This window comes from Manis pentadactyla, chromosome 8 (genome assembly GCF_030020395.1).
Source record: "Manis pentadactyla isolate mManPen7 chromosome 8, mManPen7.hap1, whole genome shotgun sequence".
Taxonomy (NCBI): Eukaryota; Metazoa; Chordata; class Mammalia; order Pholidota; family Manidae; genus Manis; species Manis pentadactyla.
The window spans coordinates 122,105,236-122,129,257 of NC_080026.1; the positions used below are offsets into that span (position 1 = coordinate 122,105,236).

Consider the following 24,022-nt stretch of genomic DNA (forward strand, 5'->3'; position numbering starts at 1 on the left):
GTTGATTATTTGGAATTCATTTATTTTAGGTCTTTTAAAAACTTATGTCACACGGCAGGTTTTAAGTCATAAAAGGGAACGTATGTGAACCTAGTGAATTTAAACTTTGTTTCTCGCAAACTTTTAAATGAAAAATAGAATAGTAAATAAATTCTTTAAATATTGGGAAATTGCATGCACACTTTTATCTGGAGTTTGAAGAAATTTAAAAGATATATATACCTTTCATCATTCTTAAGTCAATTACAAAGTAACGTTTGTTATAAAAAACCATTTTTCAAAGAGTAACATTTACCCAGTGTTTGAGAAAATAGTTAACTACAACAAGTAAGTTATCTAAAGAATGATCACATTTCTAACCTTTTTTTCAGAGCCTGATTACTCAGTAAAGAGGCCTCAAGGTCTATGCTAATTTAAATTTTCTCTTACTGATTACAGCAAACCAACCAAAAATTATATTCAGAATTTACAAACGTGTTCTTAGGAATATACCTATTTCAGGCTTAGGTACAGTCTTTTAGAACTAAAACTCCAAGTTTAATGTTCATATTATCTCATGGACTCTTTCAAATCCATGTTACTTCCCATTTTTAGATTTTACCTTGATTCCTGCAAGGTAAAAGTAGCCAGATTATTCTTGAGTCCTTAAAATCAGTATTGTTAGAAGCTCAAGGAACTACTCAGGGTTTCTTAAAAATCAAATTTAAGAAATGCAGTTTGTCATTACTGGTAGGATCAGTTAGTCTTAAAATATGACATAAAATTCATAAAAATGAATGTTTTAAAATTAGATAATGTAAAAGCTGAACATGTATACAATATTAGAATGTATCAAATTAAGTCTTAAATATGTAAAGATTCTTTGAATATAAAAGTTGCATTTGGTTTTTTGTGCCTAAGAATATTATCTATAAAACTGATAGGAACTGTGAAAAGTAATTTCTAATTCTAAAAACTTGGGTTAAAAAAAAAATTGGGGTTCAGTTTAATTAAGTTCAACACAAACCAGACTCACATATTTCAGTTGGGTATTTTTATATTAACTGATAGGAATGGTGAAAAATAATTTCCAATTCTAAAAACTTGGGGAAAAAAAAATTTTGGGTTCAAAGTTTAATTACTTATGTTCAACACAAACCAGACTGTTTAAATTCACAATACATATTTCAGTCAGGTATTTTTATATTATGAACATTTATCAGTTCTATTAACATATACTATCAGCATACAGATGCAAATTTTCTTGCTATTGTTAATAGGGTGTTTCATAGAAATGGTAAATTATCATTCACTGAGTTATTTGCTGTTGTTTCTTCTCTGCCATTTCTTGTTGGTGAATTGTATCCTGGGCTGCTTGCTGCATCTTCTCCAGTTTTTCCAGAGTCAGAGATTTTAAGGGTAAAAGTTTGGGTTTACATAGCACCATTGTGGTTATATCTTCCACAGACACCTGCCCTAAATTTAAAAAGAAATAAGTTTGAGTAAGATAACCCAGTTTTTTGGTGGTTTGGATTTGCAGCTAGAATGAAAGTCTAAAAACTTAATCCATTGTCAGTGAAAATTTCTTGTTCTATTTACCCCTGCAACATTTCTTCAATATAAAAAAACAAAAGCAATATTTAATACTTCATGAAGACAAGTTTTGAACTTTCTACCTAAGGGTCCAAGTTAATGAGGTACCACAACTTTGTGTGTCAAATGCTTAATTTGAAAAAAATTTGGGAGAAATACAGTCCATAAAAATAAGATGTGAATTTAATGTGATATTCAAGTTACTGAGAGTTTAGACCTTCAGCTTTTCATTGAAAATTTCATACTGTAATCTGCAGTCTTGAGTATAATAGGATTTCTAGGCTTAAGAAACTGGTTCATTTGTCACCCTTTTACTGGAAAAAAAAAATGGATTACTCCTTCACAACCTACTCCTGAAAAAAGTATACTAAAAGTGGACAGTAAATGTGGCACATAGGACATAAAATAGTTTCAGATATTCAGCTATTGAGCCTGCTATGTGACACTGCCTGTAACTTTTTAGATCCCTGTAATATTGTGTGACCTAAGTATCTGTGATTTAGATACCTTGTTTAGGAAGAACTTCCCGGAACATTGACTTGATTTCCGCCATATCTGAATCGTTGGATAGTTTTTCCTTCAATGAGAAATCAATAATCATTTAAGAACAAATTCCCAAAGCATATTGCTTGAGATATTTCCATTGTACTTTAAGAAGTAAAGTTACAATTCTTACAGAAAATGAACTACTTTATACTTGCATAATTTTCCCAGTAATTTTTCCTGTGGGTCTTTTCATTGACACAAGGTTGCGGTAGTTCATATAAACATCTAGGTCTTGTCAACTTTAATCAGTGGAGGTGTTAATTGGAAGGCTGTATGTCTAAGGTTTTTCCCCTTCTAATGAAAATTTGGTAGGGCTTCAGTTTCTAGGCAAAGATAACACCTATCAGCTAAGGAAAAACAAAGGCATTTATGTGCAGCCATCTTGGTTTACCGATAGAATCTCCCCAGAATGGTGGGCGTGATATAATGAGTTACAAGAATTACATAGTTGGTCATTCATATGACCAAATATACATTTCCCAAGTTCATCTGGTCTTCATCCACAGTTCCTGAAAATACTGCAGTCTTAAAAGGTAAAACAGATGTTGTGTCATGTTGAGAGACCTGGACCCCCACCCAAGGACAGTGACAAAAGAATTGAACAATGATAAAAGCCCTTATATTTGGATTTTTACTGACTCGTGGGCTGTAGTCAATGGCCTGGCTGTGTGATCAGGTAAATGGGCAATGGAAACTGGACTTAAATGCCTGTGTGGGGTGCAGCCCTATGGAAATCACTATGGGAATTTTAAGGGATGCGTTAAAGTAGGACATGTCAATGCCCATCAGTAGAACCCCCTTCCAGGATCAGAAGGTGATTGGAACCACCAAGTGGACCTGTTGGTGCATTCCCTCAAGGTGGCCACCTAGGTCCATGAAATGAGTGGACATGGGGGAGCTGCAGCAATGCAGAGATGGGCTGAATCTAGATATATTCCTTTTGCACAGAATGCCAAGAACTTCTGTCAACAAGAGAGAGAAAGACTGCAGCTGCCTATGGGGAAAATTTCCCTGGGTGGAAAGGCCCTGCACATAGCTGGCATGTGGACTACATGGATCAACATTAGTACCCCTGGGGGCTATATAAATAGGTCCTAACTGGAATAGACACTTATTCTGGACTGGGCTTTGCATACCCGGTGGTAGATGCGAATGCTCAAAATACAGTTGAAGGATTGGAACAGAAGATACTGTACCAATTTGGACCACCAAATTACATCTCTTCAGACCAAGGGACACACTTCACAGCCCATGGTGTCCAACAGTGGGCCAAGAGACATCATATCAGATGGACATACCATGTTGCATATCATCCTCAGAGCAATGGTTTAATAGAAAATTAGAATGAGCAGCTGAAAACATTTGCTGTTTAAAACGGGAGATAAAGGCATGAGGGACTGGTTTACATGCCTTCAGGAGTGTGTGCTCACACTTAACATGAGGGGGATTAAGGGAGGGTCCCCACTGGATAGATTTCTCTGTTTTTCTGGGGGTTCTGGGGAAGAGGGTGTGGGGTAGGATGCTGGTGTGACTATACAGTTCTTGCCCACATCACCGCAACTTTCTTTGTTTCTACTGGATGCAGTTGTCCTAGGACCAGGTCTCTAATTGTGGATGCCAGAAACAGGGAAGATTACCAAGTAAGAAACTGTAACCTTACCCTCAAACCTTTATGCCAGAATTCCTAAGGGTCTTCACCCCACCTAGCCAAGTTGGGGCTGACAGTGAGCTCAGCTGTGCTGCCTAGTGGCTAGGACAGCTAGCTAGCTTTGCACCTGTGTAACCTACCTTACATGAGTGGGAGTGGACTGAGGGGGAGACACTTGCTAGACTAGTATTGCTGCCAGCAATATGGACCAGCACAGTAGCTGAACCTAACGTCCCTTCCACAGGGGGAAAGTCTGGGTAAAGATAAATGACAAATGGAAGGAGAAATCATAGTTGAGGGTAAAGGGATGAATAAGTGGGTGATGCAATGAGAGAAATCCAACATTTTGTTAATGCCTCAAGAGAGGCTCAGAGCAAGAGAATAGTCTCTCTTAGCAAGAGCATACAAGATGCCCAGAAGGGTGAAGCTACACCCTTCTGTCTGCAGTGACCACCTCTGGTTTTGGAACCTGACAAGGTTGAAAGACAACCTGCAAGCCAGTTACATTGCTCTGGGAGAGACTCTGGTCATAAGCTTTATAGGACAAATGACTTGTCTCTTTAAATCTGTCTCCTTCCAGCACTGGCTTCTCCATGTTAGGCCTATTTGCATTGGTAAATGCCATACCAGATGTAAGTTCTGTGATGGGTATGATTGTTTTGCTGTAATTAATCTGTGTTTGAAGACCAGGGGATGGACTACAGTGAGTTTTAAAAAAAATACATATTTGGTCATTCATATGATCAAATATGTATTTCCCAGATACATTTGGTCTTCATCCACAGTTCCTGAAAACATTGCAGAATCTTAAAGGTGAAACAGGTGTTTTGTCATGTTAATGGAGACTTTTGGAGCCCTACACAAGGGGGGGCTGGAGGCTGAATCAGCCAATAGCCAATTTAGTTAATCATGACTATGCAATGAAACCCTCACAAAACCCGTGAGAAGAGCTCACTTTTGCTCTGCTCTGCTCGGTTGAAGAGAGCTTATATGCTTGGGGAACCAGAATGCCTCCCTGTGTCACCAAGCCAGGCCCCAAGCTCCACAAGGATAGAAACTCCTTTATTTGGGACCTGGCCCTATGCCTCTTCATCTGGTTGTTGATTTGTATCCTTTATTAAACTGGTAAATATAAGTGTTCTCCTGAGTTCTGTGAGCTGCTCTAGCAAATTAATCGAACCCAAGGGGGAGGTCACGGGAAACTCCAATCTGTAGCTGGTAGGTCTGCGTGGGGTTTGTGACCGGCAGATGGAGTCAGGGGTTGGAGGGCAGTCTTATAGGATGGAGCCTTTAACTTGGAGAATCTGATGCTGTCTCTGGGCAGATAGCATCAGAATTTAGTCAAGTTCTCCAACACCCTGCTGGTGTATGAGAGTTAACTTGGTGTAAATATGTGTGGGAAGACCCCCTCCCACATATTTACCCACATTGCAATCAGGTCCGAGTACCCAAATGAAGTTATACTACTATTACTGCTGTGTATAATATTGCTACTGTTATACATGTACTTAGGGAAAAAATACCATCTCATTTACAGTGGGTGATGCAAAAAACATGACCATTTGGGAGATGGGGTAAAGTAAATAGACAGAGGAGGGGGTAGCAGGTAAGCACTTCCTAATTTTACCACTTCTCTCAATAGCTAACAGATGCTTTTTACTTTAATTCCTTTGTTATAATAACAAAAAGCATCCTAAGGATCAGTTACAGGCTGCAATTTGTAAGGAAGCAGCACAGACAGGTGAAACTGGCTCTTGAAGAACAGAAGCAAGGTATGCTTTCAGGTTACTATTTTCCTCTAATACAGAGATACTGTATGCCAAAGTGCCAGTGAATACCCCCAAAGGAGTATTTTGTTATGAACACCCAGCATATATGCCATCTCTGGCTGATGACATTTATTTCCAGTGTTAAATCCCAGATTACTGCTATGGTTTACATGCCAGGTGCTCTGGATTGTAGTTTGTAGCATGATCCCTTTCCAAACACAGATGCTTCTCCAGACAGTCCCACCCATTTTGTGATATTTCGCCACACTGATGCAACCTTACCATGCATCTTTCACAATTTCACTACCACAGAAGAAAGATTTATTATTTCTAAAGTGGTGATGCTGGCTTGGTGCCTGTTTTTACCACACACTGCAAAATTAGTTATTATTAAGTGAAGCTGCTTCTGGTCTTAGTTATTCCCACTCAGTACTACTACTCTGATATTCTTAGTAAAAGCCTCCTACTCTTCATCCACCATGGCTCTTTTCCCCTGTCTTGTTCAAATTCCTGTTCTGTAACATCTAAGGTTCCCAAAGACCTCTACCTGTGTCTGGAACTTTGTCACCAAAATTTACCTCCACTGCTCTACCCAAAAATGAAGTAGGCGATGGACAAGGAATAAAGCAACACATCACTAACAGGAATCTGAGGGGAAGTGATACGCAATTTCCTTGGAGTGCACAGCTCCTCCTTCCTTCCTGTTATGTAGGTCTGCCAGTGGTACCTAGTGATTTTTCTTTTTTTTTTCCAGGTAATGTTGAAGGCTAATAACATTGCAGACCTCTCATTAGCCTGAATATAGCTGTAGTAAACAACAGTTAGCCTCTCCATTAAAGATCCTTTGGTGCAAATCTGACATCAGAAGCTACTAAAGGCAGATAGCCATTATAATGTTGATAAATGTGAAGAAAATACATAGCAGCCGCGAGTTTTTATACCAACAAATTGCTGAATGGTGGGTGAACAAATACTTAAATCACAACTGTTTTATATACACTCAGAATTTAATCACTATCCTTTGTTTTCTCTTTCACACAAAATTTGGCCCAAGGAAAACAATGAAACTTGGTGCTCTACCAATCTTAGTTCTATTTTACTAAGCTGCCATTGTTACTGAAAGGGTGTGGGGCCAAAGGCCTGGCAGAAATTGGGTTGGGTCTGGTGTGGGGAAGATCAGTGCCGTCACTTGCCTGGGTGGAGTTTCTGCTTTACATGGGTTGGTTCTTGTTCTTAGCCCCCCCTAGGTACTGGCAGGAAAGAAACAGGAAGGGAAGGGCTAAAATAAGCAAGGTGGTGGATAGATGGTCTGTGCAAGAGCAAAGCTACATAGTCTTGATAATCAACTGCCCAGGGAGTCCAGAGTAGGAAGGAGCATTTATTTCCTTCTCCAGAAGGCCTGCTAATAGCCAAAGATGGGTGTTTTGTCTGGTGTAATGTGCCCTAAGGAGTTGTGGCCCTCCTAAGGACATTTTCTTACTGGTAAGGTATGTGAAACACCAGGGACAAAATGGGCCAAAGGAGAAACATACAAGCTATGGTTAAAATCGTGTATCATACAAGTGCAGTGTCATTCAACTCAATAAATATGTCTACAGTGTGCCAGGCACTGTTCACTAATGAACAAAACAGACAAAACCTAAACCATGACCTTTTGGAATTTACTGTCTAGAGTAAGGGAGAGAAACAAATAATAAGATGCTAGAAAGGTAGTATAGGGATTTAGAAGACCCCATTAAGTTGATGGGATGGGCCTTGCAATTTAAGTGGGAAAATCATTATGGCCTCATTAAGAAGGTGGAAATCGAGGTCTCATTTTGATGTGTGTTATATCTTTTGAAATTACAAAAAAGCAAAAAGTATGATAGTATCCACAGTAGAGAAAATATAAGGCAATGGGCATTCTCTGTTTGTGGGTGGGTTTTTTGGTACAGCTTTTTTAGAGGAATATTTTGCTAGTATCTATTAATATTTTGTAGTATCTACTAAAACTAAATATGCACATTTTCTTTGATCCAAACATTCTGCTCCTAGTAAATGAGTCCTAAAGAAAAAAAGCACGAGTCTATAAAGATGTAAGATTAAGAATGTTCATTAAAGCATTGACTGAATAGCAAAATGTTCAGCAATAGGTGAATCCAAATGTTTAGCAATATGTCAAAGGTTGAAGAAATTTTGTAACATCCATGGAATACTATGCTAGATTTTAAAATGATACATATTGTCAAGGCATATTTTAAAAGAAAACAGATTAAGTTGCAGTAGTACAATTCTTATACTAAGAGAACACAAACTTTTAGTGCTTGTGTCAATCAATGTTTGAAGCCTTGGTCTCAATAACTGGAAAATAATCAGCTGCTTCGTTTCTCCCCCATAGTTTCTTTACTTTGTAATTTCCCCAAGAGATAATGGTTTTGATGAATAGTGCATTTCAAAGCCATGACAAAGTAAGCAAATCTGTCAAAGCCATTTGAGCTGAACTTGGAGGGAAACCAAATCTTTGTCATGAAATATTTTACTAAGCTGTAGGAGTAAGAATTCAGACACTTAAGTCTAGGGAGGATTACTACTTTAAATCAATCATACATGTTGATAACATAGTTAATCATAAAATCTCTGGGGTGATTTAGCTTGATAACCAAACTAAATTATGGACTTGGGGCTGGACAAGAGCACTAAAGCGTCATTCTGAAACTTCAGAATATGTATTAGTGATCCTCAAATTTTATGCTTGTACAACCCCAAAGAGATTCTGAAAAGCTAGGTACAATAACCAGGTATCCCTTTACAGGTTTCTAAATTGACATATAAATTTGTTATAATAAGTTTAAATAGTTATAAAAGATGTAATTTCCAGCTTATTGAAAAATTGCCCAGAAATTTTACATCTTTTTTTCTCCCTAGACTATTATCATTACACTTTATTCTAATGTATTTTCATGCATGAACATATTTTAATAATTATTCTACCATACTTTTCTCCCACAAAAATGTTTAGATGAAACTTTTAAATATTCTGGATTGATTTATTACAATTATTAGTGAAAAACTGACCAAAATAAATTGTTACTGATAGAATAATTACTGAACATAAAAATAAAGTTACTGGCAATGGATCTGTTAAATAAGGACAGAACTTTAGAAGGAAACAATGGGTGGTAAAGACTGGAGTAGAAAAGGATGCTCTTTTTGGTGACAAGGAAATTATTCTTTCAGAGTAGAAAATGAATGTAACATAAGAATAATTTGGGATCATATGTGCCTATCCAAACAGATTTTTTTTTCTTTCAACAAACATATTAAATGTCTGTAATTGTGCCAGCTCCAGCTAAATGAGGGAGATAGAATGGATAAGAATCAGTTCCTCTCCTTGAGGATTTTGGGGAAGGTAAAATGGGGAGAAAGACACATACACATAAATAATTATAACTGAGTACAACATACTTTAATAAAAACATGTATTTATTATGCCTTAGGAAACCAAAACCATGAATAGCCTGGCTCAGGATAGGTAACAGTGGCTGGTCTCTGAAAAATTACTAAATGTGACATTGGAAATTAGTCTCAGAAGGATGGATGGTGGTTTACTATGCAGTGAAATGGGTGTATAGCAAGGGGAGGGTGTTCTAGGCAAAGTAAACAATATGCTCAAAGAACAAAGTATTAAAAAAAAAAAGGCCTGGGGGGATGGCTATAGAGTACAGTGTACATACAGTGCACATACTGTGGTGGGATCTCCTAGGTGGAAGCCAGTGTGTGTTCAGCCTTGAATGCCATGCCTTGGAGTTTGGACTTTACATCTTATAGACAGCAGGGAGCTAAGTAAATGGCTCTGAGTGGATATGATACATGATTTTTTTTTCTGGAAACACATATTCTAAGAAGAAAAGGAGAAACAGGAGAGACACTGGAGGCAAGGAGATTAGTAAGGAAGCTATAATTGTTTAGGTAAAATGATGGGGGTATGAACAAAAGCAATGATAAAGTATTAAGAGGAGAAGATACAAGAGATTATATTCAAGGATATAAGACGTTGAGATTCAAGACTCGTGCACCACTTTCCCCTGTCCCCCCAACTCTTGAAGTGATAAGGAAATGATCAAGGATGACTGAGATTTCAAGCTAACATGTTTGAATGGATGTTGCAGGCTGGGAACACAGAGGAAGGACAGGTTAGGAGGGAAGGGTAAAGACCACGAATTAGGTTCAGACCCACTGAAGTAGGAAGGTAAAAAGGACTGGAGACCTAGAGAGTCAATGACACAGTAGTTTAAGCTATAGAAGTACATAAAATCACCCAAGAAGGATATGGAAAGATGGTAGATGGTGGTAGGGTTGGTGGTAAAAAGAGACAAGAGTACAGGGTAGAGGTTGAGAGAGGGATCTTAGATTAGCCATTTAAATAACTTAATTTTCTAAGCCTCAGTTTCATCTGTAAAATAAAGCTTATAATGGTACCAACTTTAGACAGTATATTAAATGACATGACTCACATAAAGCATTTAGACCAGTCCCTAGCACATGGTAAGAGGTCAATGAATGTCAGCGATTCCTACTCTGTTGAACAATTATAACGTTGTCATAAAATTAGATTCTTAGAAAAAACAAGTCTATTGATATGTGTTAGAGTTATAGAGGCTTATTATTAAAACATAATGAAGAGAAACCTACAGGCAAGCAGGGAGGGACACTTTAAAATTTTCCACCCACCCCCTTTACACCCATATTGTCTTAAAAGTTATCTTAAAAGAAAACTAGTTTTCATGCCCAGAAATACTTCAGCTTTCCTTTAGTCTAGCACAGTGGCTCTTAAATTTTTGTTTGCTTAATGATAACAGTAACAGCACAGTGTTTCAGTACAAAACATTTAACTATGTAGACATTTTAAGGGATTTTCTACAGTAATAAAGAACTTCTACGCTAAGAGGTGACTTCATAATTGAATTACCCAATCACCCACTTCCTGTTGCATCCCCTAATACATACATGCATATATTATTAAATCTAACAGACTAGAAACAGCTCTAGGAAGTTATCTTTTCCAAATTACACAGCTGATAAGAGGAGAAACAGTATTTAAAATCACATCTGCCCGACTCCAAAGCCTGACCTCTTCAGTTTTCTCTATGCTGCATCTTTAGGAATGGTCTGCAGACCCCAAATGTATTTAGTATGGAGTTATATATCATATACTGCAGGAATTTAAGAACATTTAAGAAGATGTCAGAGAGACAACAGGACAGTAGACTATGGTGTGTAGAAGCCAAGAAAGTTAAAGATGCTGTTCAGTTTCTACTGAAATGGGAGAAGGAAGATAAAACGTAAGTCAAACAGTAAATCTCAGGATAAAAGTATATTGCAGCACACTGACTAAAGCACTCCCTTTTTTTCCCTCTGTAATGTGGCTCTAACCAATATAGTTTTTTTTTTTTTTCACTCTGACCTTAATTTGAGGATTGAGCATTCAGGCTATCATGCTTGACACCACCTGAAAGAAATTTCTTAGGAAAAAAACTGCTTGTTGTTTATGGATTTTGTTTATAGCATTAGTATTATTTTTAAAATGTGCCACTGAAACTTTCAAATCTCAAGGTTAGTTAGAAATGTGCAACACCATAGAAGCTTACAAGTTTTCTATTTTTTTTTTCACAGATTAGCTTATATGAAACATATTGATGAGACCAAGATCGTGAGTTAAATGAATGGCACTATTAGCTAGCTTTAGATTGTTACCCTACTTTCACCTAGCCTCTGGAAAATGTACATTGTAGTCATATATGGGGAAGACAAGAGAATGGGGATAGATTACTGAAACGCAAAATCCATTCCTAGTAACCAAGCATATATACATATGGATCAGAAATATCAAAACGAAAACACTATGGATGCCAAAGACATATCCTTGTTTCTAAAAATGCTCAAGACAGCATTTGGATATTTTTACAACTGTCCTCCTAGGTCATATACTAAAGTCTCTGCAGTCTAATACTTGATTCTGCTAGGAACCCCAAGGAGCCTTTCTGTGGGTCAATGTGGTAATCCTCCATGTGTGCCTACCACTAGCTTTTTCTCCCCATCAATTTATCTGAACTTACCAGTTTATACTAATCATATAAAACCCCATTTTTAAGGTTTGAAATTGAATGCTTCCAAGTATTTTAGGGTTCCAAGTATTTCAAACAAGCTGTGACAATCGAATCCAATGTATGATTTAACTTACACTGGAGTGTTTTTGTGTTTTCATTTTTTCCTAATCAATATATTTCATGGTTATACTTTAAATCAGTACAGGGCTCTATTGTCGCTCTACTGTTAACTAGCCATATGACATCGAATACATTTCTTAACCAATTGTTAAATTGATATTCTCATAAAAAACATGTTTGGTATCCATCCTGCATTGCAACGTTTAAATGAAAAGTGGATGTAAAGTGCTTAGAAATACTGTGTGACATTATTCCAAGTCTAATTTTCATATCACTATAATAAAAGACTTATTCTAGATTTCCTGTTAAGTATATTCTGACTCCAAAAATCTTCTGAATTCAACACTATGATTCCTGTGAGATGTATATGGTACCTATAAGGTACAGTGATCTATTTAGAGGTGTTTTTCTATTAAATACTGTTTTATTTAATTAATTAATTAATTTATTTAAAAAATTAAAAAAAAATTTTGTTATCATTAATCTACAATTACATGAAGAACATTATGTTTACTAGGCTCTCCCCTACCCCAAATTACTGTTTTATTTTTAAAGAGCATATGAAACCAAATTGTGTTCTTAAATATATTTGAAATAGCAATTTTTTTCTGAAAAAAAAAAAGAAAAAAAACTGTTTCATAACAATTCAAGGTTTAGAAAATGTAGACAGTTTTTAAGTGGGATCAAAGAGTAAAAAACTTTTAAATTGTAATCAAAGCAACAGAGTTTTGGTGTACATAAGAATCTACCTTGAATTTCTGAGGGAGCTGACAAGTGACTTGTTCCCTAACCTAGAGTAGTAAATGCCCCTGAAATATGGAAGAAAGAAAACATTTCTGAAATATTTTGAGATTCTCAACCAAAGTACCAATCACATTTTCACATAAGAAATACAGAGGTCATAAATTGGTGGTTGTTGGTCCTATCCAGTTAAATGTTTTGCTAGTTTGCTAAATGTTTAATAAGTATTTGCAACAATGTTTAAAAATCAGGAGATTTCACATCAAGTCCAAATTTCAGCTCCCCTTGACAAATTTGGCAGTATCAGACTATTCCCAGACCGCAGTTTAGCTAGGGCTGAGAACTGATGTCCTATTCAGATGAGCAGTCCCTACTACTGCCTACTTCTTTCCCTTACCTGCCCAGGCACTATAGGCATTTAACTTCACAACTTCAGTAAAATAGCCACTGCAACATATTATATGTTAAGCTGTCCTATTTTGTCATTAATGGGCATCAAGAAGCAAAAATACAATCGCTGAGAACTGAGGAAGGCAACAGAAGCAGTCCTGTTTATATGCAAAGGACAGTAAAGAATATTTTTCTTTTGTGAATATTGTTCTTTTTAAGTATGTTCAACCTGCCTCATGCAGGTTGTGGACACGTGTGGTAGGAAAGGTAGGAAAAATAACGAAATATTTTATCTGTCTTATCCAAGACTGTGGTAAACTGACAGATGAATTTTCAAATGCATAGATTTCTGAAGGAAACTAAAACAAGAAAAAGTAAAAGACAGAGCCCAAAAAAAAAAGTGTTTTTCAGCAGACACAAAATAGTAATGCTCACTCTCACTCAAGTGGCCACCCACATACAATCAGAATGCTTAATTTGGACTGATAACATTCATCTGGAGATGCCAAATAACATATGTCATATAGTTCCAAAATATAGTAGATTCTATTCTGTTTTGCTATCTGGCATCTGCTGGTAGAAAAATGTTGCAACATGTTCAATCTGGCTAATTAATCCAGACTCATGTGAATAAAATGGGTGGTGTCTAGCTCCTGAAATGTGCCTAGGTCTAAGAACAGGAGCTGTTCTTGGGCGAACTTGGATGATGCCGATGGTTCTGGAATACTCTGCTAGCAGACCCTACTATTAAGTTAGTAGAAAATAAAACATTCTACTCATGCGAAATGCCAGATGGCTAGGAGCTGCCTTGGTATCTGCTTTGATAACATCAAGACTCATCTTGAATTGCAGGGCCCACACAGCTTTCATCAACAGTCCTCAGGGTGCCAGAAGTTGAAACTCATGAAACTATGCTGACATCAGTACACTTTGTTGTAGATTATATTGCATCAGCTCCAAGTGTAGGCAAAATAGCAGTAACACTTTATTAAAGGAAGGCGCTCTTTGTCACCTGTCCAGGGCACTAACATACCTGCACAGACAGGAAGATTAAATGGTAAATTTTTGTAGGACTCCATAGAAGGGAGAGTGTGCTGAAAAGTAGGATGGATTTAACTAGCCACTCATGGCATGGGTAGATGTAGTTGGTTCTGAGAAGGCTTAATCATGATTGGAAAAGTATGAATACTGTGAAATATTTTTGTAAAAAATGTTAAATTCAATTTAATCGTGCCTCTAGACCAACTTCTGATTTACAAGAAATAGAAAAAATGAAACATTCAAAAAGGATTCCTGGTTTGAACTCTTCAAAATGCCAGTGTCACAAGGAATAAAAAAGATGGAAAAGTTCTAGATTAAGGCTAATGAGTGACAACAATCAAATATGATACATGAATGTTGACTGGATCCTGATTTTTTTAGGGGGAGTATGGGGAGATGGTATAAAGGATATTCTTTGGTCAAATGTGAAAATGTACATACATACTAGATTTTAAATACTATAGAATTTTATTTCCTTAGTTGTGATAATAATATTGTGTTTTTGCAGAACTTTTTAATTCTTAGGAAATACATGTTGGAAATTTTAGAGTTATAGATGTCTGCAACCTATTTCCAAATGGTTTGATAAAGTGTATAAGAAGGGATGAAATAAGCATGGCAAAATGTTAACTGTTGGATCTAGGCAAAGAGTATATGAATGTTTATTGTATTTTTCAGCTTTTTTATGTATAAATATTTTTAAAATAAAATATTGGGGGAAGAAAACATGTTGGAAAGTCTTCAGAAGGGAAGTCTTAAGAAAAGACTGAGGAGTAGGGACTGTGCTGAATTTCTGACAAACTGAAGTTCCATAAAACTTTTCTGGCAGTGTCTTTGGCAGGAAACACCCAATTTATTCAATCTTGGAGTATTTACCAAAATAATTATCATATGCAGGATAAAATGATAGGATAGGCAGATGAATCTGATACAAACCATTCTATTTAGGTGTAAACAAAATGGTGAGGCTAAGAACATAAGCAGCTGTTACATAAAATAGCGGTTGTTATCAAGGAGGTACAAATAGCTAAGCTCAGAGGAAATTACTCCTTGCTGAGGAGAATCTGCAAACACATCTCCAAGGAAAACTAGGACATGGATACAGAATCAGAAAAGGCTGGTGCTTCAGTGATTAACCTTGGAAGAAACAAATGGTAGTTGTTTTGGCTGGAGCATGAGTACTAAGGAAGCAGAAAAAAAATTAAGGCTTTAAGGTACGCTTGCACCCTTGTTGACTGGCTGGGTATAAACAGTTTTCAATTTACCTGAAAGTTCTGGACTTTTTTCCTGAAGCTTTAGGCATCCAACCCGGTATTACCAAGATGACTGACAGCTCTTGACCGAAGCCTACAGAAGGAAATGCTGGAGATAATGTGTGACAACGCTTGTAAAGAGCCATAAAGAAGTAATACGGTATTTTTATGAATATTCACAAGCATTAAATTGTTTAATAAACCGTAGACATGCAGGATTAGAACAGTATACCTTCATGCAGAATTGTAGTCAATGCTTACAAATTCCGGAGAGAAGAAACAAAAACAAACAACAAAAGGGAGAAAACTGAGAATGTGAAGATAGGAGGCGGGTAAATAAGACTTAAAGGTGGGGTCGCGGTCATCTTTTTCTTTTATAGGTGGGAGTGGAAAATTATTTCCTCAAGCCCCAAGATTCTCCGTCCTACAACACTAGGGGTGAAACTACTTAATAGGAACTTAGGGGGCGGGGCGAGGAGCTCCACCTTTTAGGAGTTAGGGGCTCCGCCCTGCGACAGGCGCCGGCGCCCCTCCGGTACAGGTTGGTTGCAGCCAACGCGAGAGGGGCCGGTCAAGCGGCCTCGCCCCACTGGGAGCCTCAAAGGGGCTGAGGAAGGGCGGGCCGTCGCCTGCCCAGCCCGGAAAGAAAACCTTACCCGAGCGGAAGAGGCTCCAAGACCCGCTCGCCCCCTTGGCGCTCGGTCTCCGAGGGACCTCCGGACAGGCTGGCCCCACGCGTTGAGGCCGAGGGACACTCACCGCACTTCGCGACTCCACGCGGAATGGGCATTCTCTGGGACATGGGGGGCGCAGGTTATTCCCACCCTTTGGCCATGACCCCCATTAGAAGTGCCAAATGCAACTTCCGGGAAGGAGGACAGGGATTTTCAGAACCCTCAAATGGTCCACCTATGTTAAGTGACCAGACGTCCCAGAAACTTTTTTCTACCCCCCAACCCGGGCAGGTGGTCCGGAGTATGAATTACCTCGTCTAACATGGAATGTCTGGGCACATTTGGTCCCTTTTTGGGCCTACTTACAGATACATCTCCCAGAGAGCTCGGCTGTTGCCCAGGGCAACCGTGAAATTGCGCGAAGGGAAATGCGTCACACCGGAGACCAGAGGCCAGGAAACTCTCGTTGCCATTATCGGTTATGGCTGCCTTAGCTTCAATAGTAACTTCCGATTGAGAGTTGTCGCTCTACCCGGCAGGAGGCTTACTCTGTGGCCTGGCTAGCCATGGGCACCCAGTGGGAGGCTGAGAAGGCGTTGAAGAGCCGAGCAAAAGAAAAGGGCGGAGAAAGGGAAGCTGGCGCCAATGCCTCACTCTGGTTGGGCAGCGTTGAGGGCGCCAGTGCTTCACTCTGATTGGACGGCATAGATTGCCTGGGCTCCACCTGCTTTTCTCCCCACGCGAGTGACGGGCCTGCGCCCGAGGGGTGGGGCGGGGCGGTAGGAGTGAGAGTGTGTGGAGGGGCGGGAGGGGCGGGGCGAGTGGGGGAGGGGCGGGCGGGGGGCGGTGGTTGGGCAGCGTCGTTTCTGAGGAGGAGGAGGAAGGAGGGCGAGCGAGGAGGATGGCGGAGTTGGGGCTCTTGACGGTAACCGGGGGCCGCTGAGGCGGGAGGGTATTTGCTGGTCGTTTCTTCCTGCCTTCCTTCCTGCCCGTCCGGCGGTCGGGCTGGCAGTCAGTAGGGGGAGGCCCCGTGCGCCCTGACAGGCTCGAGCCGGCGGGGCCGGGCGAGGCCCCGGGAGACGGGGCCCTGGGAGGCGCCGCCGCCGCCGCCGCTTTCCTGGGTGCTGTCGCGGGAAGGGCTGGGCCCTCGGAGCCGGCCCTGGTGCGGGGCCCGCTGCGGGCCGCCGAGAGCCAGCCAGCCGGCTCTGACAGCGGCCGGGGCCGGGCCTGCGGTGGCGGCGGCGGAGCGGGTCAGCGCCGCGGCTAGGGCGAGCCGGCGCGAGGGCGCGGGCCGGGGGCGCCTGACGGACAGTCCTCCCCTCGGCGCCCGGGGGCACCAGGCCCGGGCTGCGGGGTTCCCCGTGGGCGTCCGAGGAGGCGTGTAGAGATCGTTGGCGGGGGCCCTGGCGCAGAGGTAGTGATACGGGGTGGGGTCTTTCCTCGCCACCTTCCCAAAGCCCCCACGGTTTCCCAGTCTTCTCTACCTTAGGTGAAGAGTGCTAAGTCGGCTTCGGGTGTGTACCCTTGTGAAGTGAGTTGTGGGTATCCAAGACTGCCCTGTTGGACATGCCTGGTGGCAGTCTCTTTCCGCGGTAGCTTTTCGGGATAGAGGAAAATGGGAAAAGTACTCTAAAGCCCCTCGACTTAGCGGCCGCCCTCTCTCCCCACGCCCTTAGCACACTAGAAGCTTCAGAACAAAACGATTTTCCGCAGCCCCTCATCCATTGTTTTGTACCATCCCCCTCCTCCGCCTCAAGTCTAAGTAGAAGAATAATGACCCCAAACCATTAATTGGCTCCCCCCCAAACACTTTAAATCATTAGAAGGTTTGTGTTACTGTGTTAGTGTGGATTTACGAACAGGTGAAATGAATACTGATTCGGGAGTTGGAGAGAAGACGCGCGCGCGCGTGCGTGCGGGCGTGTGTGTGTGTGTGTGTGTGTGTGTGTGTGTGTGTATGTGTGTGTGCGCGCGCGCGCGCGCGCGTGTGTGTGTGTGTGTGTGTATTTAGGCTTTCAGCCCTTACAGTTGGTGATTTGATTTTCTTGTCTGTTGCTTTGTATCCTAATGGGGGCGATGAGAATAAAAGAGGAAGCAGTGTTTTTCAAGCTACCCAAAGAAATGTTTTCTAAGTCTCTTGGGATGCTGAAGCAAAACTGGGTTGCAGACGTGGACTGTATAGTATTTGCATCCATCATGATAACTACCAACAGTCTGTATCTAAGTTTACACCTGTGCACTTTTTACACTTATTCATAAATGTCAGAAGCCTCTAGTATCTACTCAGAGGAATACTGTATCGAAAACATTTGTTTTGTTATATTTTTCAGAATTCTGGGGTCCGCTGTGTAACGGGGTATTTTTGTATCTACTTGTGTAGCATCAATACTGAAAAATTCTTAAAGACCTCAGTTGACTAGTGTGCAGATCTCTACCTTCACCATTCCACACCATGGCCCTTATATCTCTTTGTTGCTGTGTATTTGAAAAGACTTAGCTGTTGGGTACAATTTGTAGCATTTAGTAAGCTTACATTTATAGTTTGAATTTATGAAGTGTTGATGTTTTTTATGTGACAGTGACAGAAATTTTTAGAAATAAAGTATATAAATGACCATTCCCTGCATATGGAACTTAGACATTATGGTAATTCTTTTAAATACTTGGTTATAAGGTATACTGTAAAACAATTATTTAATTATGAATTTACAATTGAAAAATGGACCACAAATAAAGGCTTTGTCTAAGGTTAGTAACTTTCATATGGCTTAAATGTAATAAAGCTAACATATAAAACCATATTCTTGAAGTGCCAGTTTCAAGGTATGGACCTGGCCTGTCTCTGTAAGTTTACTACTTTTTCCCAAGGTGTTTGTTCAGTTTTTGAAGAAACAGCTAAATTGATTTCAGTCATTTTTTTCTGATCTCTCATTGTTAATGCAATTTTCAAGTGTTTAAAATTTTCTCTTGTTATAAATTGTTGTGGGCAAAAGAGTGATATTAAGAGAAACATTTAGCTTGCGTCTGGATTACTTTTTAGTTTTTAAGCTTCCATGTTCAGAAGGTTGATGAGAGCTGTTTTGGTATTTGCAGCAAGTGAAACTCATATAACTTTTGAACTACAAACCAGTCAGAAATAGGAAACATTTCACTTTTAAAAATGAACATCAAAACTATAAATTCTTTTGTTATATTTGCTGGAATTATGTGTTTAAAATATTATGATTTCTTCAATGACTCGGGACAGGGATTGTCCCATGTTCAGAGAGATATGGACTGAAATTCTATTTGGAATACTAACAATGATGGCTTCTGAATGGCTGCTGGTATATATTTTACCTTGGTTTACCCATTGGATTGTGGGGGAAAGGGTGAATAAAATTGGAATTCTTTGTTATTCAGGCTTTTAAATTGCAGTCATACTTGTTTTGAAAATATGCTGGATTTTCACTATCTATTGTGTAATTTAGTATTTCTGTAAGACTTTTGAACTTTAAACAGTTTAAGTTAATTTTGTATTTTTTCTAGTAAGATATTTAAATATAAAAGTAATATGTTGTGTTTTCTTGACTAAAAAATATACTGTAACCTGTATATGCTGATACAAGAATGAATCTTTTTTGGAGGTTGAAGATAAAATGAAAGAATTTATCTTTAGAATTCAGTTTACTGATTATTCATGTATTATTCATGTAAAGCATAAAACCTAAGCTTATAACAAAAAAAAAAACCCAAAAAAGACCAAAAAAGCCCCCAAAACAATAAAAAAGCAACAACCAAACAAGGTGACCCACAAATCCTTCAGTGAATTCTGCGTTTTATAGCTTTGCCTTAGTAGAAGTGTTCTTGAACTGGTTTGTAAAATATAAATTAGGAGAGAAAATTTAAATATAAAATAACCACTTTGACATTTCCTAATAAGATTAGTAGGGAATTGGTAAATATTTTGTTATAGATGAATCAGATAGAAATTGGCTGTAATTTAGGAGCATAGTGATACATTAAGTACTTTAATGTGGTACTTAAATGAGTACTGGAAATATTAAGTTGGTCACTTTTTGCTTATTGTTAGACTTAACATTTTATACATTAGGCATATGACAACTTAAGGCTAAATCTTTTATAGACTAAAATATATACATGTAGATATGTAAAATTTGCTGTTCCTGTCTTCTGCATTTTATTTTGTTTACTTGTTACACTGTGTCAAAATTATGCCCTATAAATCTTCTGGAAATGTTTTCTTTGTGAATCTGGTAGGTAAAATTTTGTATTTTCCCACCTCTATTTACATTCACTTTTAAAGTCTGGAAAATTTCTGAGTTATCAGGTGATCTATTGTGAGCTTGAATTTGATATGGAGTGTTCTGAAATGAGATTGTCAATCAATGTAGGTTGAAAGGAACATGAACAGATCTGAGAAAACTGATTTATGTTCTAAAATATATAATTGCATTATTTTAAGGTAAGCTAATACTCATTCTGACTTTGGTATTTTCCCCTAGTCCCCAGCTTTTTGCACAGAATCTTTAGTTCAGAAAACCAAATTTCTAACACATGAAAAGAATAGTCTAATTACAGAGGGCTCTTCAGTTTTTGAGGCGTTGTGCTTTTGGAGAAAGTATAAAGTTCCCCATTATCAGATTTAAAAGAACTAATTAGATTTCACACTTTATATCTCATTCCAATTTCTCTAAATATCAGAACTGATTGCAATTAAGTAGTGCATGCTGTAAAAGGTAAGGGTTCCTTTATGGGAAAAAATGTACACATTGCTTGAAGCTAAAACATTACATTACAGACCTTAAAAGGGTATAATTGGTCCCTGTGTGAAATGAAAGTCATTTATGAAGTATTTTGTCATGTCTATCTTCTAATGTATACAGCACTGTGAACACTCAAATTTAAGCACTTTATTTGACCTCAAATACTATTTACAAATCCTACAGTATTAATTTCTCAGTTGACAAAGATAAATCTTTTCTTTGAGTTTTTCTAATATCTTGGAGGTGAAGTGGAAATGACTTGTTTTGATACTGATCATGTCTACAATTTGGAGTTAATCAGTTAATTGTAGGCTTTCTCAGCTTCCAGTTTGAGTTGTACAACATCCCTTCTGCTTTCAAGATGTTCACAGCTTTGCAAATGTTCTTTAAGTTAACTTAAATTTTGTTCTATAAATATTTCTTACTGACTACAGTTACATATTCACTAATGTCATAGACCTACTGAGTGCCATGTATGTCCCACTCTGAGGATACAGAGATAAATACATTTTGTTACCTGCTTTCACCAAGTTCACAATTTGTTGCGTGAACTGGACAAATCAATAGTTAATTGTTTTATAATGTGACAAATGCTTTCATCGCAGTGTACACTGAAGAACTCAGATGAGTTAAGACTCAGACTGCATGTATAACCAGTGATGCTTCTTGGAGGTTAGGACCTACACTAACTCTTGAGGAATAAATAGAGTTGATAGAGGGTAGAAAAAGCACAGAAGTTAAAGATGTTAAGGTCCATTTGGAGAACTGCGGGTGAATAACAATTTGGATTACATGTATGACCTTATATTTTAGGTAATAGAGTAGGCTTCCATTAAAACTTGGTTTTTAGAGGTTGTTATTTCTTATGTGCCTAACTTAATTTGGTCTCGAACTGTGGATCTGCATTACTGTTAGAGAGCTGCTCCAAATTATTATTTGAAACTTTTAACTATTTTTCATTAATATTAATGTAATAAAATATTAATAATATTTTTCATTATTATTAAAGGAGAACATATCAGCCTAATGTGGAATAATTCCCAGGCTTAGAACTTGAGTAATGATAATATGATTCAAAATCACATTCAAATATCTTTTTCTCAGCATTTATATGGCATGTTAAGAGTAACATTCATGAACTTCAGTAGAACTCATGGTTAAGTTTTATTATATAAACATTTAAAATTTACTCTTCTGAGAACATAGAAACAACTTCTTTCCATACTTATTACAAAGTACCACTCTCTTTTAGCTAAGTCAGACTGTATTATCAACAGTTGTATCCTGGTAGAAGTCTTATTTGATTTAAAAGTACTCTGAACTTGAATATTAGATAATTTTTCATACTGTATGATGTAATATTTCTTTGAGGACACAGTGAATGAGGTCTTTTTGCCATCCCAAATCCATTCCCCACAGAGTGCCATAGGTCCATACATAGTTCCCCATTTTTAAAAACATTCTCATACTACTTTTTTTTTTGTAATCATTAATCTACAATTACATGAAGAACATTATGTTTACTAGGGTCCCCCCTTCACCTAGTCCCCCCAACAAACCCCATTACAGTCACTGTCCATCAGCATAGTAAGATGTTGTAGAATCACTACTTGTCTTCTCTGTGTTGCACAGCCCTCCCCATGCCCCCCCTCCACATTATACATGCTAATCGTATTACCCCCTTTCTTTTTCCCTGCCCATATCCCTCCCTTCCCTCCCATTCTCCCCAGTCCCTTTCCCTTTGGTAACTGTTAGTCCATTCTTGTGTTCTGTGATTCTGCTGCTGTTTTGTTTCTTCAGTTTTTCTTTGTTCTTATACTCCACATATGAGTGAAATCATTTGGTATTTGTCTTTCTCCTCCTGGCTTGTTTCACTGAGCATAATACCGTCTAGCTTCATCCATGTTGTTGCAAATGGTAGGATTTGTTTTCTCTCATGCTACTTTTTAAAAATTTTGCTTGATCCTGCTAGGTATTTTTCTCATTGTAGAAATTTGAGACATTTCCTTTAAAATTTTCACATTTTAGCAATTACTTTACAAATGTTATAGCAACTGATTTATTGAAGTTATTTACAAGGGAAAAACTTTCTGGTATCACCATCTCCTTGGACACACCGCGTGCACTGTTCACCCGGCTAACCAAATTGCCCTTCAGACCTTAATACCACATCCTTTGGGAGGCTGTCTGATTCCTTGTTAGAGTGTCCTGTTTTAAGATCCCTTAACACCATAATTTCTCTTTTATAAAACCCATCCTTTTTGTAATGATATGTTTAACATTTGTCTGTTTTGCTAAACTCTGAGCTTCAAGATCAACATCATGTATGTTTGTCATCTTTACTATTGTTTCTCCACTATACAGTGTCTAGACTTCTAATAGAAAATTAGTTTAAGTTAATAGTCTGGAACCCCAAAACAAACAAGCCACTAAAAAGGACAGAGATATCATAGTGCTTTTGCTATTAATACATTTTCTGCTCCTAGAACTCCTCAGGCTTTAATTGAGAGCCTTTTTACTTTCAGAATGTGCAAGTTAATGTCTGGGAACTAAATGTAAAAAGGACTAGAAAGTTGAAAAGAGCAGAGGGGAAGCACTTAAAAAACAGAAGACATCTTTTAAAAATAGCAGTTTAAGGCAACTCATGTTATAATAAACATATTTAGAATCTTTTACGATATTTGTTTTGTATGTAGAACAGTATATGGTGATGCAAGATCATGAAGAAGAGATTAATTGCTGTTTAGTAAATTGTGTTAAAGGTGACATAGAGCCATGGCTTTTTGAAAGGTTTCATCTAAAATGATACAAGTAATTTTTTAAATGTGTTAAGCTTTTGATACTGGAAAGATTTGCTTAATGAGGTGAAACATAGTAGGCATGATAATATTTATTGAGTAAAATTAAGTTGAGGTAAATAATTATCTGAAAGTACTGAATCAGTGAACTATATTATTACTTTATAATTTGTAGATTTTATACCTGTGTTTTTCTTTACTTAGCTATGAAATACATAAAATTGAGTAACATGTTCAACAGTTTTGAATGAAAACGTATCTGTAGCAAATGACAAAATGACATAAGTATTTTTGCCTCTTTTATTCTGTTAAAGAGAGTAAGCTTTATTCTTTTAGCATTCATGGTAACCTAGACTGGAAAAATTAGGTTGGAGGTTATAATTCTTTGCTGGAAGTATGTAGACTCTAACATAATGGGTGACCAGTAATAGATTATATTTAATTCAATTTTGTTTTATATATCTTCTGAGGTAATTCAAAATTTCACTGAAAGGCTTTAGTTCTGGGTCAATTAAATTGCATTTTATCTTAATATTGTAATCTATTGAATTCTATGACTATATAAGGATAGGTAGAAGAGCTGATTATTTCTTGTTACTGAAGCAAATACTGGTTTAT

The 24,022-nt window shown here is 38.0% G+C and overlaps 2 protein-coding genes across 8 annotated transcripts in view; one reads left to right on the plus strand and one right to left on the minus strand.

Annotated features, from left to right (window-relative positions):
• Nucleotide 1: 1 nt before the first annotated feature.
• On the minus strand, nt 2-16,438 carry BBIP1 (BBSome interacting protein 1). Of its 7 annotated transcripts, none has more exons than XM_057506316.1 (5): nt 16,153-16,259; nt 15,823-15,959; nt 15,179-15,260; nt 2,080-2,149; nt 2-1,455 (listed from the first exon to the last, which is right to left on the minus strand). In XM_057506316.1, the coding sequence occupies exons 4-5, from the start codon at nt 2,123-2,125 to the stop codon at nt 1,289-1,291; spliced, it is 213 nt and encodes a 70-aa protein (XP_057362299.1). In that variant the 5' UTR covers nt 2,126-2,149; nt 15,179-15,260; nt 15,823-15,959; nt 16,153-16,259; the 3' UTR covers nt 2-1,288. The 7 variants fall into 7 exon arrangements, with proteins under 7 accessions (XP_057362299.1, XP_057362297.1, XP_057362298.1 ...); XM_057506314.1 differs by having other exon boundaries at nt 15,179-15,275; XM_057506315.1 differs by lacking the exon at nt 15,823-15,959 and having other exon boundaries at nt 15,179-15,275; nt 16,207-16,299.
• Nucleotides 16,439-16,675: 237 nt separating this feature from the next.
• SHOC2 (SHOC2 leucine rich repeat scaffold protein) overlaps nt 16,676-24,022 on the plus strand; it is a 109,913-nt gene continuing 102,566 nt past the window's right edge. The window contains exon 1 of the mRNA XM_036898757.2: nt 16,676-16,765. The gene's annotated coding sequence lies outside the window, so the exon portion shown is untranslated. The remainder of the gene's footprint in view (nt 16,766-24,022) is intronic.